Source organism: Delphinus delphis, chromosome 2, assembly GCF_949987515.2.
Source record: "Delphinus delphis chromosome 2, mDelDel1.2, whole genome shotgun sequence".
Lineage (NCBI taxonomy): Eukaryota > Metazoa > Chordata > Mammalia > Artiodactyla > Delphinidae > Delphinus > Delphinus delphis.
Genome location: NC_082684.1, coordinates 129,665,392 through 129,677,133, shown reverse-complemented (window position 1 = coordinate 129,677,133; position 11,742 = coordinate 129,665,392). Strand labels below are relative to the sequence as shown.

Genomic DNA, 11,742 nt, shown 5'->3' with positions numbered 1-11,742 from the left:
AGAACCAAAACTATTTTAACTAGCAAAACTCAGGAGGAATGGGGGAGAGAAGAATGGGAGCATATAAGTGAGCTAAAACGTGATTTTCCGTAGAAGAGTGTATTCGTTTCCTAAGGCTGTCACAACAAAGCACCAAGACTCAGGTGGCTTCAACAACAGAAGTTTACCGTCTCACAGTGCTGGAGGCTCAAGTCTGAGACCAAGGTGTCGGCAGGGCTGGTTCCTCCGAGACTGTGAGGGAACATCCGCTCTATGGCTCCTAGCTTCTGGGGTTTGCTGGTAACCTTTGGGGTTTCTTGGCTTGTAGATATCACTCTAATACTTGCCTTCACCTTCACAAGGCATCCTCCTTTGTGTCTTTACACGGTGTTCCCTCTGTGTCCCTTTTTTTAATAAGGACGCCAATTTTATTGGATTAGGGCCCACCTTAATGCCTTCATTTTAAATGGATTATCTCTTTAAAGACCCTATTTCCAAACGTCACACTCTGAGGTATTGGGGGACTTCAACATAGCTTTCTGGGGGGAATACAATTCAACGCATAGCAAAGAGTCATAGATATTGTCTAAAAGTTTCTGTATCAAGACAAGGTATTCTATGCATATAATTTAGATTTATGCAGGTCAATATCACTTCATTCCAGGCAGTGGGGCCCCAGCCCTGAGCCCCATGCTTTAGAGAGCTTGGCCCTGACTCTAGCCTACAGTGCCAGGTTTTTTTTCAGTATAAGTATGTCCCAGGTAATATTGGGGCCACACTTATACTGAAAAATTATTGTTGTCTAACTGGGTGTCCTGTATTTTATCTGGCATTCCTACCTGAGACATGCTTTTCAAGGGGACTTTTCCACCTAGATCCTACACCCCAACTTCTGGAGCTGGGGCCATGGAACTCTCTGCCCAAATAAAACGGCCTGAGCCTGCTTCCAGGGCCTCTGTAAACTTTTCACCCTGACCACTCCTCCCCAAGCAGAACTACACCAGGGTGTGTGTACCCTTAGGCCTGAGTCAGTTCGAGGGAGGTAGGGAATGTGGACAGAGCTTGGGTGTGAGGGCTGCGGTGTTCACTTCCCTATGCCTAGGGCCCCTCGTGATACAGGATGGAGCCTGGGGTGGGAAGAGAAATAGGACAGCTGTAGGTGGGGGGTCCTCTGCCTGCCTGTCTAGTTCTAGGCTGGGACTCCAAGGAGTACAAGAATTCTAAAGTTGAACTTGGCCTTCAAGTGGTAATGAAGGAACATTTGTAAAGGTAGGAGAATAGAACATATTATGTAGCTTGCAGGATTTACAACTTTTAAATATTTAGACATATGTTATGTGCATCCCCAAATGTACCCTTGCCCCAGGTCCTGCAAATGTTCTGGGCAGGCCCGATATGTGTAACCACAGCAGAACTAAAAACAGACAACATCCCAAGTTGTTGCCTCTGGGGAATGGATGGGGGAGGGAAGGATGGGAGGCAGAGGACTGTAGTATTTTGTATTAAGCCTCTCTGTCCATTTTTTTTTTTTTTTTTTTTTTTTGTGGTACGCGGGCCTCTCACTGTTGTGGCCTCTCCCGTTGCGGAGCACAGGCTCCGGACGCACAGGCTCAGCGGCCATGGCTCACGGGCCCAGCCGCTCCGTGGCATGTGGGATCTTCCCAGACCGGGGCACGAACCCGCGTCCCCTGCATCGGGCAGGTGGACTCTCAACCACTGCGCCACTAGGGAAGCCTGCATTCTTTACTTTGTTATGAAAAGTATTCAAGTTCCCAGTTCCTCCCTTAAGTCTTCCTGATCCCCAGCTCACACACCCTTCTCTCAACCCCTACACCCCATGCTGTGCAGCATTCTGTTCTGCCTGGCCTTCTCCCAGAGGTCTTTGCAGCCAATGCCACCTGCCCAGGCCAACTGGCCTCCTGTCTCCTTGTCTTCCCCTGAGAGGTAGCCTTGGGCCGAGGTCAGCATGGCCCTGTGACCCTGCCTCCCCGTGGTCAGCAGCCTTGGCCAGAGCTCCTCTCCTCCCTCCATCTCCAGCTGGTGCTCCCCACTTGTACACCCTAGGAAGCCCCTCAGGGTTGGGAGAAGCCTGCAGCCCTGACTGCAACCTCTTTCTGCAGGTTGGTGTGGAGCAGCATAGCATGGAAACCTCGCTGCAGCCTGGCCTGTTGATGAGAAGCGGGTGTCCTGAGGGCTTTCTGCTGTCGGTGAGCTGCTCCACACTCCTCCTGGCTGGCCCCTCCTTTCCCACCCCTGTTCTCTCATGTCTCCTGCCTACCTGCTCCCCTCTCTCTTCTTTTTCTCTCTCTGCCCTTGTCTCCCTATTTCACCTTTTGTCTCTTTGCATTACTCTGTAGTCCTCTGCCAACTGCCTCTACTGCACTTTCCAACAAGGCATGGGGACCATTGCTACTATTTCAGACCCCAAACCCTGCTTCGTACATGGTGTTAACCTACCTCCGCCCCACCCTCTAAATCTACACTTGCATTTAATCCTGGCCTTTCAAGCTGACCCCTAACAAGTGGCCTTGGCCTGTTCCAGTGCACCATAGCTACCTAGGGACTGGGATCCTGACCTTATATCTCTGGTCCCAGTCTAGAACCTTAATTCAAAGACTCACTCATTCACAGCACTCCCCAGTCCCACCCCTAGCCTTTGAGAAGGCTTGGGGCTGAAAACTAGAAATCTGCTATGTGCCCTGGGTGTGTGGCCGAGGTCTGAATTTCTGGAAATTGTGGGATTGGCGGGCAGAAGAACAAAAATAATTGCAATGACATATGCCGCAGTTAGTGCCGCTGCTGAAAACGGCCCCTGCGAACTAAGGGAAAGGTCAGGAGAGGGCAGTGAGGATGGTACTAGGAGGCAGGGACCAGAAATGCCAGCTAGAGAGTGTCCAGTGACAGAGAGGGCAGTGCCACACAGAAGGGAGGGGCTGGGGAGGCCCTGGGCAGGTGGAGGAGGGCCGGGGGGCAGAGGCCTCCTGCTAGGAGACTGGAGGTCTTTTCCTTCATTCATTCATTCAACACTATTTACCAAGCACCCGCTAAGTGGCTGACCCTTTGGCAGGCACTGGGGGTATCGCAGTGAACAGAAAAGTGCCCACCCACGTGGAGCTCATATTCAGACTGGGGAGATGGACAAGAATTACACTCACAGTTATGTCAGAGGTAAGTGTTAGGAAGAGGGACGGGGAATTCCCCGTTGGTCCGGTGGTTAGGACTCGGCGATTTCACTGCCATGGCCCGGGTTCAATCCCTGGTCGGGGAGCTAAGATCCTGCCAGCCGAGTGGCATGGCAAAAAAAATGTAAAAAGGAAGAGGGACAAATAAAGCAGGTGAGGGGACAGAGTGACAAAGGCTGATTATGTAAGGTGGTTGGGGAAGGCCTCTCTGGGGAGCTGGCATTTGAAAATCTCCATAGACTAGAGGGAGTGAGCCCTACAGAGTCCAGTCTGAGAAAAGAACGAGAGCAGTGCCCCCAACGTGGGAGCAGGTGATGCGTGAGGCTGGACACCGTTAGCGGGGTGGAGATGGGGCCAGACAAGTAGCCAGGGGCAGATCAGAGAGGCACCTCCTGGTTTCCAAGCTCTGAAGAACTGAGACTGGAGAAGAGCCGAGAGGCCCTCACACCTGAGCGAAGGGGAGGGGTGTGTGGAGAGGAAGGTGGAGGGTGGGAAAGGAAACGGGAGTGAGGGCATCGTGGTAGGGTCAGCCAGGGGCCAGGCCGGCTCTGCCTGGGCTGGGGCCTCTGCGCTGAGGCTGATGCAGGGGAGGAGATGGGGCCTGGCCTGCCGGCCCTACCCACAGCCTCGGGAGCCCACACAACGCGCTGACGCTCGAGCCGTCCCCACATACCCGCAGTGTGCGTGCACCAACAAGCACATATGGAAAATCAGCACAGGCTCACGTGCGTGCAAACAGAAATGATTGTGCGTGAACGCACGAGTGCACGCAGACTCCTCATGTGAAGGTAGGCATTAGAAATTCTAGAACATCAGGGCTGAAGGACATCAGACCATCTCATCTGACTCCCACGTAGGACAGAGAAACTGTATTCTCAATGGCACAGGCAAGACTCTTCCTCCTGGGAGACCCACAGGCTTCACCAAGTCCCGCCAGGAGCCACTGAGCTTCCTCCCAATTATTCCAGCAAGCTGTGTGGAGGGAAAGTGGGGTTGGAATCAAGACCAACCTGCCCTCTCCGCATGATGGCAACAGCCCCCAACCGCGGCTGGCCACACATCTGAGCACCAACGGTCTCCTTCTTCTCAGAGCCAATTTCAGGGCCCAGCGGACCCTCTTTCTCCATCTCCTTTTCTGTGTCGTCCTTTCTCTACCTTCAGGTCTAACCCTGGCTGTCGGTGATTGCTCTCTTTCTCTCTTCCCCCATCTCTGTCTCCCTTTTCTCAGTCTCTCGGTTTCTCTCCAGTTCCCTCTGTGCTGGGCTCTGTCCCTCTCACTCTATTTTCTCTCTCTCTCCAGGATCTTTTTTTGCCTTCCAGGAAAAGCTGACGTGGCCCCCTGGTCAGCTGGAGTGAGGCCTCTTTGGGGTGGTGGAGTCAGGCTGGCTGAGCCTCTGCAGCAGGAAAGGGATTGGCCGCCCTGGTGGGAGGGGAAGGCAGGAGGAATGGGAGGAGAAAGGGCTGGGCTCCTGCGGAGGGCTGGGGAAGGGGGAGCAGAAAGAAAAACTCTGTGGGAAGAAGTGAGCACCACCTCCCCTGCTACGGTGATCAACTGTCCCAGTTGGCCTGGGACTGTCTGGATTTTAACACTGAAAGCCCCGCATCCTAGGATTGTTGGTCACTCTACCCTGAGGCCCACAGGAGCCAGGATGGGGCTGGCAGGATGGGCTCCCAGACCTGACTCCTTTCCTCCACCTCCTAATTCTCCCTTCCACCGTTGCAGGGCTGCTGAGGATCCAGGGATGGTGGAGGGGTTTTAGGGTCTGAGAGAAGCTCTCTAGCCCTAGGCCTTTGGGCCTCCATCTGTGATCTGGGGACTGTCAAGGTATCCACATACTCACCGAGGACCCCCATAGCCAGGTCCACAGGGAGCTCCCGGCTGGGAAGAGGAAGGGGAGCCGACCTCCAGTTTGTGTCCTTGCCTGCTTGCATTATCTCCTGTGGGATGGGCTTTTCAGGAAGAACTTTCAGTCGATGAGGGGATGATGGTGCAGGGAGAGCGAGGGGTGGGGGTGGGGGGTGGCTGCCTAGGAGTTGATAAGCCCAGTCCTTGGAGTTGTACCACCGCTTCTCAGGCTCAGCAGGGAGTGGCTCTGCGTGGCCCACTGTGAAGCGCCTTGGAGGACACCATGCTTCTCGGTAGAGGCCCACTGGACCCTGACGGCCCTTGTCCCATTGTCCTTCTTGGTAGAGGTGGGGCACACTGCACCCTCAGGAGGTGATGGGATCTGGGCAGATGGGGAAGAGCTGTCAGTGACCAATGTGTGCAGACTCAGTTCTGCCTGGGTGGGCAGGTCCCTCTTGCTTCTCCAGCCATAGCGCCACCCCGTTCCCCCCTGCCTCCACCCCCGGCTGTTCTGCATGGGATTCCAAGGGCAGCCTAGTGTTGGGCTGCCATCAAGGTCTTTGATGATGGGGAATGGGGGTGAAAGGACCCCCAGGAAGTCTGGTAATGTGCTCACTCACCCGACAGAGGGTGGGTCTCCCACATGGTATGAAATATTTTAAAATGTCCTGTTCTGAGGAAGCTGGTCTGGGCCCAGGGTCCTGATCTGTAAAATGAGGGGGTGGAGAAGGTGACCTCCAAAGTGCTTTCACTTCTGGCAGCTGAGGCCCACGCAACTCACCCATTCATTGAGTCAAGGGGTATTTACTGAGCATCCTCCCTGTGCCAGGGGTTAACAACAACAGGGAAGACAAAATGTCTGCCTTGAGCAGGCTTCCTCTCTAGCAGAGGGGTCTCCCATTAAACACATGAGAGTAAAGTTATGTCAAGTGAATTAACTGAGAAAATCTCTAATAGGAAAGACAGTTCCAAATAAGTAAGCTAACAGAAAAAAAAATGCAACTTGAAGAAACCAGCAATGCAGATAGAATGAAGCTTTCAAAAAAAAGCTATTATTAATGTCAGAGAAATACAATATATACACATGAAACAAGAACTGGATGCACATCAGAAAATCTACAAACAATAAATGCTAGAGAGGGTGTGGAGAAGAGGGAACCCTCTCGCACTGCTGGTGGGAATGTAAATTGATACAGCCACTATGGAGAACAGTATGGAGGTTCCTTAAAAAACTACAAATAGAACTACTATATGATCCAGCAATCCCACTACTGGGCATATACCCTGAGAAAACCATAATTCAAAAAGACACATGCACCCCAGTGTTCATTGCAACACTATTTTACAATAGTCAGGTCATGGAAGCAACCTAAATGCCCATTGACAGAGGAATGGATAAAGAAGATGTGGTACATATATACAATGGAATAAAAAGGAACGAAATTGGGTCATTTGTAGAGACGTGGATGGAGTTAGAGACCGTCACACAGAGTGAAATAAGTCAAAAAGAGAAAAATAAATATCGTACATTAATGCATATATGTGGAATCTAGAAAAATGGTACAGATGAACCGGTTTGCAGGGCAGAAATAGAGGTACGGATGTAGAGAACAAACGTATGGACACCAAGGGGGGAAAGCGGGGTGGTGGTGGTGGTGTGATGAATTGGGAGATTGGGATTGACATATATAGACTAATATGTGTAAAATGGGTAACTAATAAGAACCTGCTGTATAAAATATAAAATTTAAAAAAACAAAGAACCGGACACAAGTATCCTCTCCCTGGAGGATGCTAGTGTTGGGACAGCAGAGCCCAGGGAGTGACGCTGCGTCCCCAGACAGGCGGCACCTAAGGTGGGGTTTCAGGCACTTGGGAGGCCACAAAGAGACTCTTCCAAATGGAGCAATGTCCTTCAACCTCACCTGGCTGCCAGGTGGGTAGTCCTGGGTGATGGAACCATCTCTGTGAGCCTGAGTGTCTCAGAATCCCGGTCTGGAAACTGAAGCCCAGCTGGTTCCTGTCCGGAGCTTTCTTTTACCCGCTTGGAGCTCAGTCACACCCCTGCCTCCCACCCGCCCACCACTTCCAGCCCAGTGGGGAGCCAGGGCTGGAGCCCTGGAGCCTGGGGACCTCCGGGATTACATGTGTTTAGGGCAGCCCAGCCTCAGAGCCAGCAGGCAGGCCTGACACAGGCGGGCCAGGAGGATGTGTTTTCTTACAAAAACATCTCTAACGTTTTGGCTTCTTACTGAGGCTTCGGAGCATCGTGGGTGTTTTATACACTTTGGCCTCAGCTTTTCACTGGAACACACCCACCACCCACACAGACACACAGTCACAGATATGCACACTCACTTCTACACATAAACATGCACACACACACACGCCCAAATATACAGACAGACTCACATACACCCACACAAACACAGAGACACACAAAGACTCAGCCTCACACTACACAACTACACACACCCAAACATTTCCAAACACACAAATTCACCCATACATGGTCTCACACCCACATCCACCTAAACACACATACAAGCTCATCTGCACATACAGATGTCACACCCACACTCAGACATGCGCACACAAGTGTACACACAATCCCTCACACCGTCTCAGCCTGGAGAATGCCCCCCACCCCCGCGCATTTTTTTCTTGTTCAAAGTGAGGTTAGAAGTCTCCCACCTTCCATGGGATTCAGTTTCTCACCCTTCGCCCCATAAAAATCCTTCTGGCCACATCTTTTCTTGGGTCTTGTCCAGCTAGTGCTGTGTCTTTAAGGAAGTTGAAGCTGCTAAAAGTGAGCGAGAGAGAAAAAAAAATCCAAAAATTTGGCATCTTTTCCCCCTCAAGTTTCTGGTGTCACTTATGAAACACGGGTCCTTGTTGCTGCAGAGAAGCAGTTGTTTTGCTGGAAGGAGGAAGTACACGGGCTGCCTGGGCTTCCTTCCTGCAGCCTCCTCTCAGCAGACGGTCTCAGGCACCCTGGTCGGATAAGGAAAGGGCAGGCCCAGGTGTGCAGACTGAAGGTGGGGCAGGGACCAGGCTGCCCCTTCCTCCAGCAACTTCATCTTCCCTTGGCCCTGCAGACCGTCCAGGGCTAACTCTTCCTTTGTTGCTTTTTTGGTCCCATCTTAGAAGAGGCTCTGCTTGACTAAGAAAGAGTAGTTTGAAGGTAAGCCAGCTGGAAGAGGGCTCCAAGGGCCAGTGGGAGGAGAGGGCAGCCTGCCGGGCACAGGGCCTGGGCTCCCCTGGGCACTTTCCTGTTGGTTTGGGGTGCTTGGGACAATCCCTTGCTTGGGTCTGTCCAGGGGGCCTCAGTCCCTCTAACAACCGCAGCCCTGGAAATCTCAGCAGTATTTGGGTTGAGCCACTGGCCTCACCCAAGCCAGCTGACAGGTCCTGGCAGGGGTTTATTTAGGCAGCTGCCTGGCGTAGTTTGAACCGAATAGGCCAAGGGTGTGATTCTGTAGAAAGGGTCTGGTGTCTGCTGTGGTCACGGGCCAGTAGGAACGGGAGAGCGGTGGGTGGGGCGGATGGGGGTGGTGTGCACTGCACAAGGGGCCTTGTCTAGGCCGGGGCAAAGCATACCTATGGGGGGCTCTAGTGGGAGGGACTGCGGCCAGGATGTGGGAGGGCAGGAGGGAGGTTCTGCCGAGTGCTGGGGGGAGGAGGTGGCTGGAAAACAGATCTCAAGCCATAAAGTCAGCTCGGAGCTGGCCGATGCAGGGAGAGCTCTCTGCTCAGAGAAGGAGCTGGGGTCCTCTTCCGTCCGGTCTTCACCTGCTCCTGACTGCATGACCTCGGGCAAGTCCTGGACCTTCTTTGGGCCTCAGTTTCCCCTCCTATAGAATGGGGGTGGTGGGCTAGGTGGTATTGGGTCTTAGCTGGATGATGCTGGCAGGTCCTTCTGATGGGGAAGAGCTCTGGGTCAGGGTGCTGAGAGGGACGAATGCCTTCTGCGTGTCCTCGGGGTCACCTTGGTGGCATGTCCTTCTCTGCAGGAGGTAGGATGCAGGAGCTGCGTCTGCTGTGCTGGGTGGTCCTTGTGGGCCTGGTGCAGGCCTGTCCCGAGCCCTGCGACTGTGGGGAAAAGTACGGCTTCCAGATCGCCGACTGTGCCTACCGTGACCTGGAGGCCGTGCCACCCGGCTTCCCGGCCAACGTGACCACGTTAAGCCTGTCGGCCAACCGGCTGCCGAGCTTACCAGAGGGCGCCTTCAGGGAGGTGCCCCTGCTGCAGTCGCTGTGGCTGGCGCACAATGAGATCCGCAGGGTGGCCGCTGGTGCCCTGGCCCCTCTGGGCCAACTCAAGAGCCTGGACCTCAGCCACAACCTCATCTCTGACTTTGCCTGGAGCGATCTGAACAACCTCAGCGCCCTCCAGCTGCTCAAGATGGATAGCAACGAGCTGACCTTCATCCCCCGCGACGCCTTCCGCAGCCTTCGCGCCCTGCGCTCACTGCAGCTCAATCACAACCGCTTGCACACACTGGCAGAGGGCACCTTCACGCCGCTCACCGCACTGTCCCACCTGCAGATCAACGATAACCCCTTCGACTGTACCTGTGGCATCGTGTGGTTCAAGACGTGGGCCCTGACCACTGCTGTGTCCATCCCAGAGCAGGATAACATCACCTGCACTTCACCCCATGTGCTCAAGGGCACACGGCTGAACCGCCTGCTGCCGCTGCCTTGCTCGGCACCCTCGGTGCAGCTCACTTACCAGCCCAGCCAGGACGGCGCCGAGCTGCGTCCCGGCTTCGTGCTGGCGCTCCACTGCGACGTGGACGGGCAGCCAGCCCCCCAGGTTCACTGGCACATCCAGACGCCCGGCGGCACCGTGGAGATTGCCAGCCCCAACGTGGGTGCCGATGGGCGTGCCCTACCCGGTGTCCTGGCAGCCAGCAGCCGGCCACGCTTTCAGGCCTTTGCCAACGGCAGCCTGCTCATCCCCGACTTCGGCAAGCTGGAGGAGGGCACCTATAGCTGCCTGGCCACCAACGAGCTGGGCAGTGCGGAGAGCTCGGTGAACGTGGCACTGGCCACACCAGGCGAGGGTGGCGAGGATGCACTGGGGCGCAGGTTCCACGGCAAAGCGGCCGAGGGTAAGGGTTGCTACACAGTTGACAATGAGGTGCAGCCGTCAGGTCCTGAGGACAACGTCGTCATCATCTACCTCAGCCGTACTGGGGGCCCCGAGGCTGCAGCAGCAGGAGGAGGGGTCTCTGGGAAGCAGCCCCCAGGGCTGCTCCTGCTGGGCCAGAGCCTCCTCCTCCTCTTCCTCACTGCCTTCTAGCCCCACCCCCACCCAGGCTGGGCTGGAGGAGGCCCAAGGCCTCGCTGACTCCTGCCCCTGACTCTGCAGCCGTCCCTTACAAGTGCTGCAGGGGTCTGGGCTCGGCAACTCTCGAAGGCTGCATCGGGGACTTCCCATCTTCCTACCTCCCTTTCTCATCTCTTCTGGAACACTCACTGCCCCAACTTCTAGACTTGCTCAAAGCTAGTGACTAGGACAGAATTTGACCCCGTAACTCACCGTCTACGGTGCTAATTGCTGCTAACCACAATGCCCAGGCTCCCTTCTGGGGGCAGCGTGCTGACAGGGCGGCGCCCTAACCAAGCTGGGTGGGGGGACTCACCGATGGAATTCTGGGCACTGGGACTGACAAGCTGCCGGAGGCTATGGGTGGGGCTTGGGGCTTGGGGCTTGGCAGGGAGGTAGGCTGAAGCAGACAGGACACAGGAGACTAGGATGTAGCGGAAGTGGCTGGCGTGGCTTTGAGGCTCTCTGACCTGCTTGAGCTCCTGCTGACCTTTGGCGTTCTCTGACGACCTGGGGGCTTGGGAGGCTCTGCCCTCGTCTCAGACAGGACTGGAGTGTCCAGAATGTCCTTCATCTCCTCACCCTTCCTCCTTCAGTGTGCCCCTCCACCCTGGACACCTGCCCTGTCTTCCTCTCCAGGTATGCATCTGTAGCCTGCCCCTCCAGAGAGACCAGGCAGCCTGGGGGCGGCAGAGAAATAAACAGCATTTCTGGTGCTCCCCTGCATCTGCCTGGTGTTTTGTCTGGATCTAGGGGACCCCTGGTGGAGGATAGGACTGGAAGGACAGCCAGCCTGCCTGTCCACATGTTCTGGGGCCTGTGAGGCAGGGAGGGGTGGCCCGGTGGTGGGTTCAGGGCTGGGTTGAGCTGCAGATGTTCTCCTCCACCCCCCACCTAGCCCACGGCACAAATGGGGGCATGAGCCTGACAACCACTGCAAAGGCTTCCCTGGGGTCCCTGAGCAATGGCCTGAAGGAGGTGTTTTGGAGGGGGCATGGGGGAAATCAAGTGCCTGGGTTGTGGCCTCTCTTCCCATTCCTGCTCCGGGAAGAGATATTAGGGAACAGTGAGGAAAGCGGGGACGGGCAAGGCAAGATGGAGGGGACAGAGAAGGGAAGAGAGAGGGGATGTAGGATGGGGTGAGAAGGAAAGAGAAAGACCCAGAGAGACTGAGGACAAGAGAACATATTTGAAGGAGAAGCCAGAGGAAATGAATGGTACTTCCTCCCACATTTCCAGAAAGAGGAAATAGTATTCCTGGAGGAAAGTCTTTTCCTCACAGAGCAGGGGGATCAGGAACTGACTTGAGGGGTGGAGGGCCTGGCAGCAACCTGTGGGTCTCTTAGGATGGGGTCAGAACCTGGAGACTGTAGAACCTGTGCTGGGTCAGAGACATGTCT

The 11,742-nt window shown here is 54.9% G+C and overlaps 1 protein-coding gene across 1 annotated transcript; it reads left to right on the top strand.

Moving 5' to 3' along the window:
• The first annotated feature begins 7,949 nt into the window (after nucleotides 1–7,949).
• Nucleotides 7,950–11,061, top strand: ISLR (immunoglobulin superfamily containing leucine rich repeat). Its single transcript, XM_060003689.1, has 2 exons — nucleotides 7,950–8,191; nucleotides 9,021–11,061. The coding sequence occupies exon 2, from the start codon at nucleotides 9,029–9,031 to the stop codon at nucleotides 10,313–10,315; it is 1,287 nt and encodes a 428-aa protein (XP_059859672.1). The 5' UTR covers nucleotides 7,950–8,191; nucleotides 9,021–9,028; the 3' UTR covers nucleotides 10,316–11,061.
• Nucleotides 11,062–11,742: the final 681 nt, after the last annotated feature.

Bases quoted from the DNA above. Each gene is read 5' to 3' on its own strand.
- ISLR (XM_060003689.1), top strand. From the start codon at position 9,029: ATGCAGGAGCTGCGTCTGCTGTGCTGGGTGGTCCTTGTGGGCCTGGTG.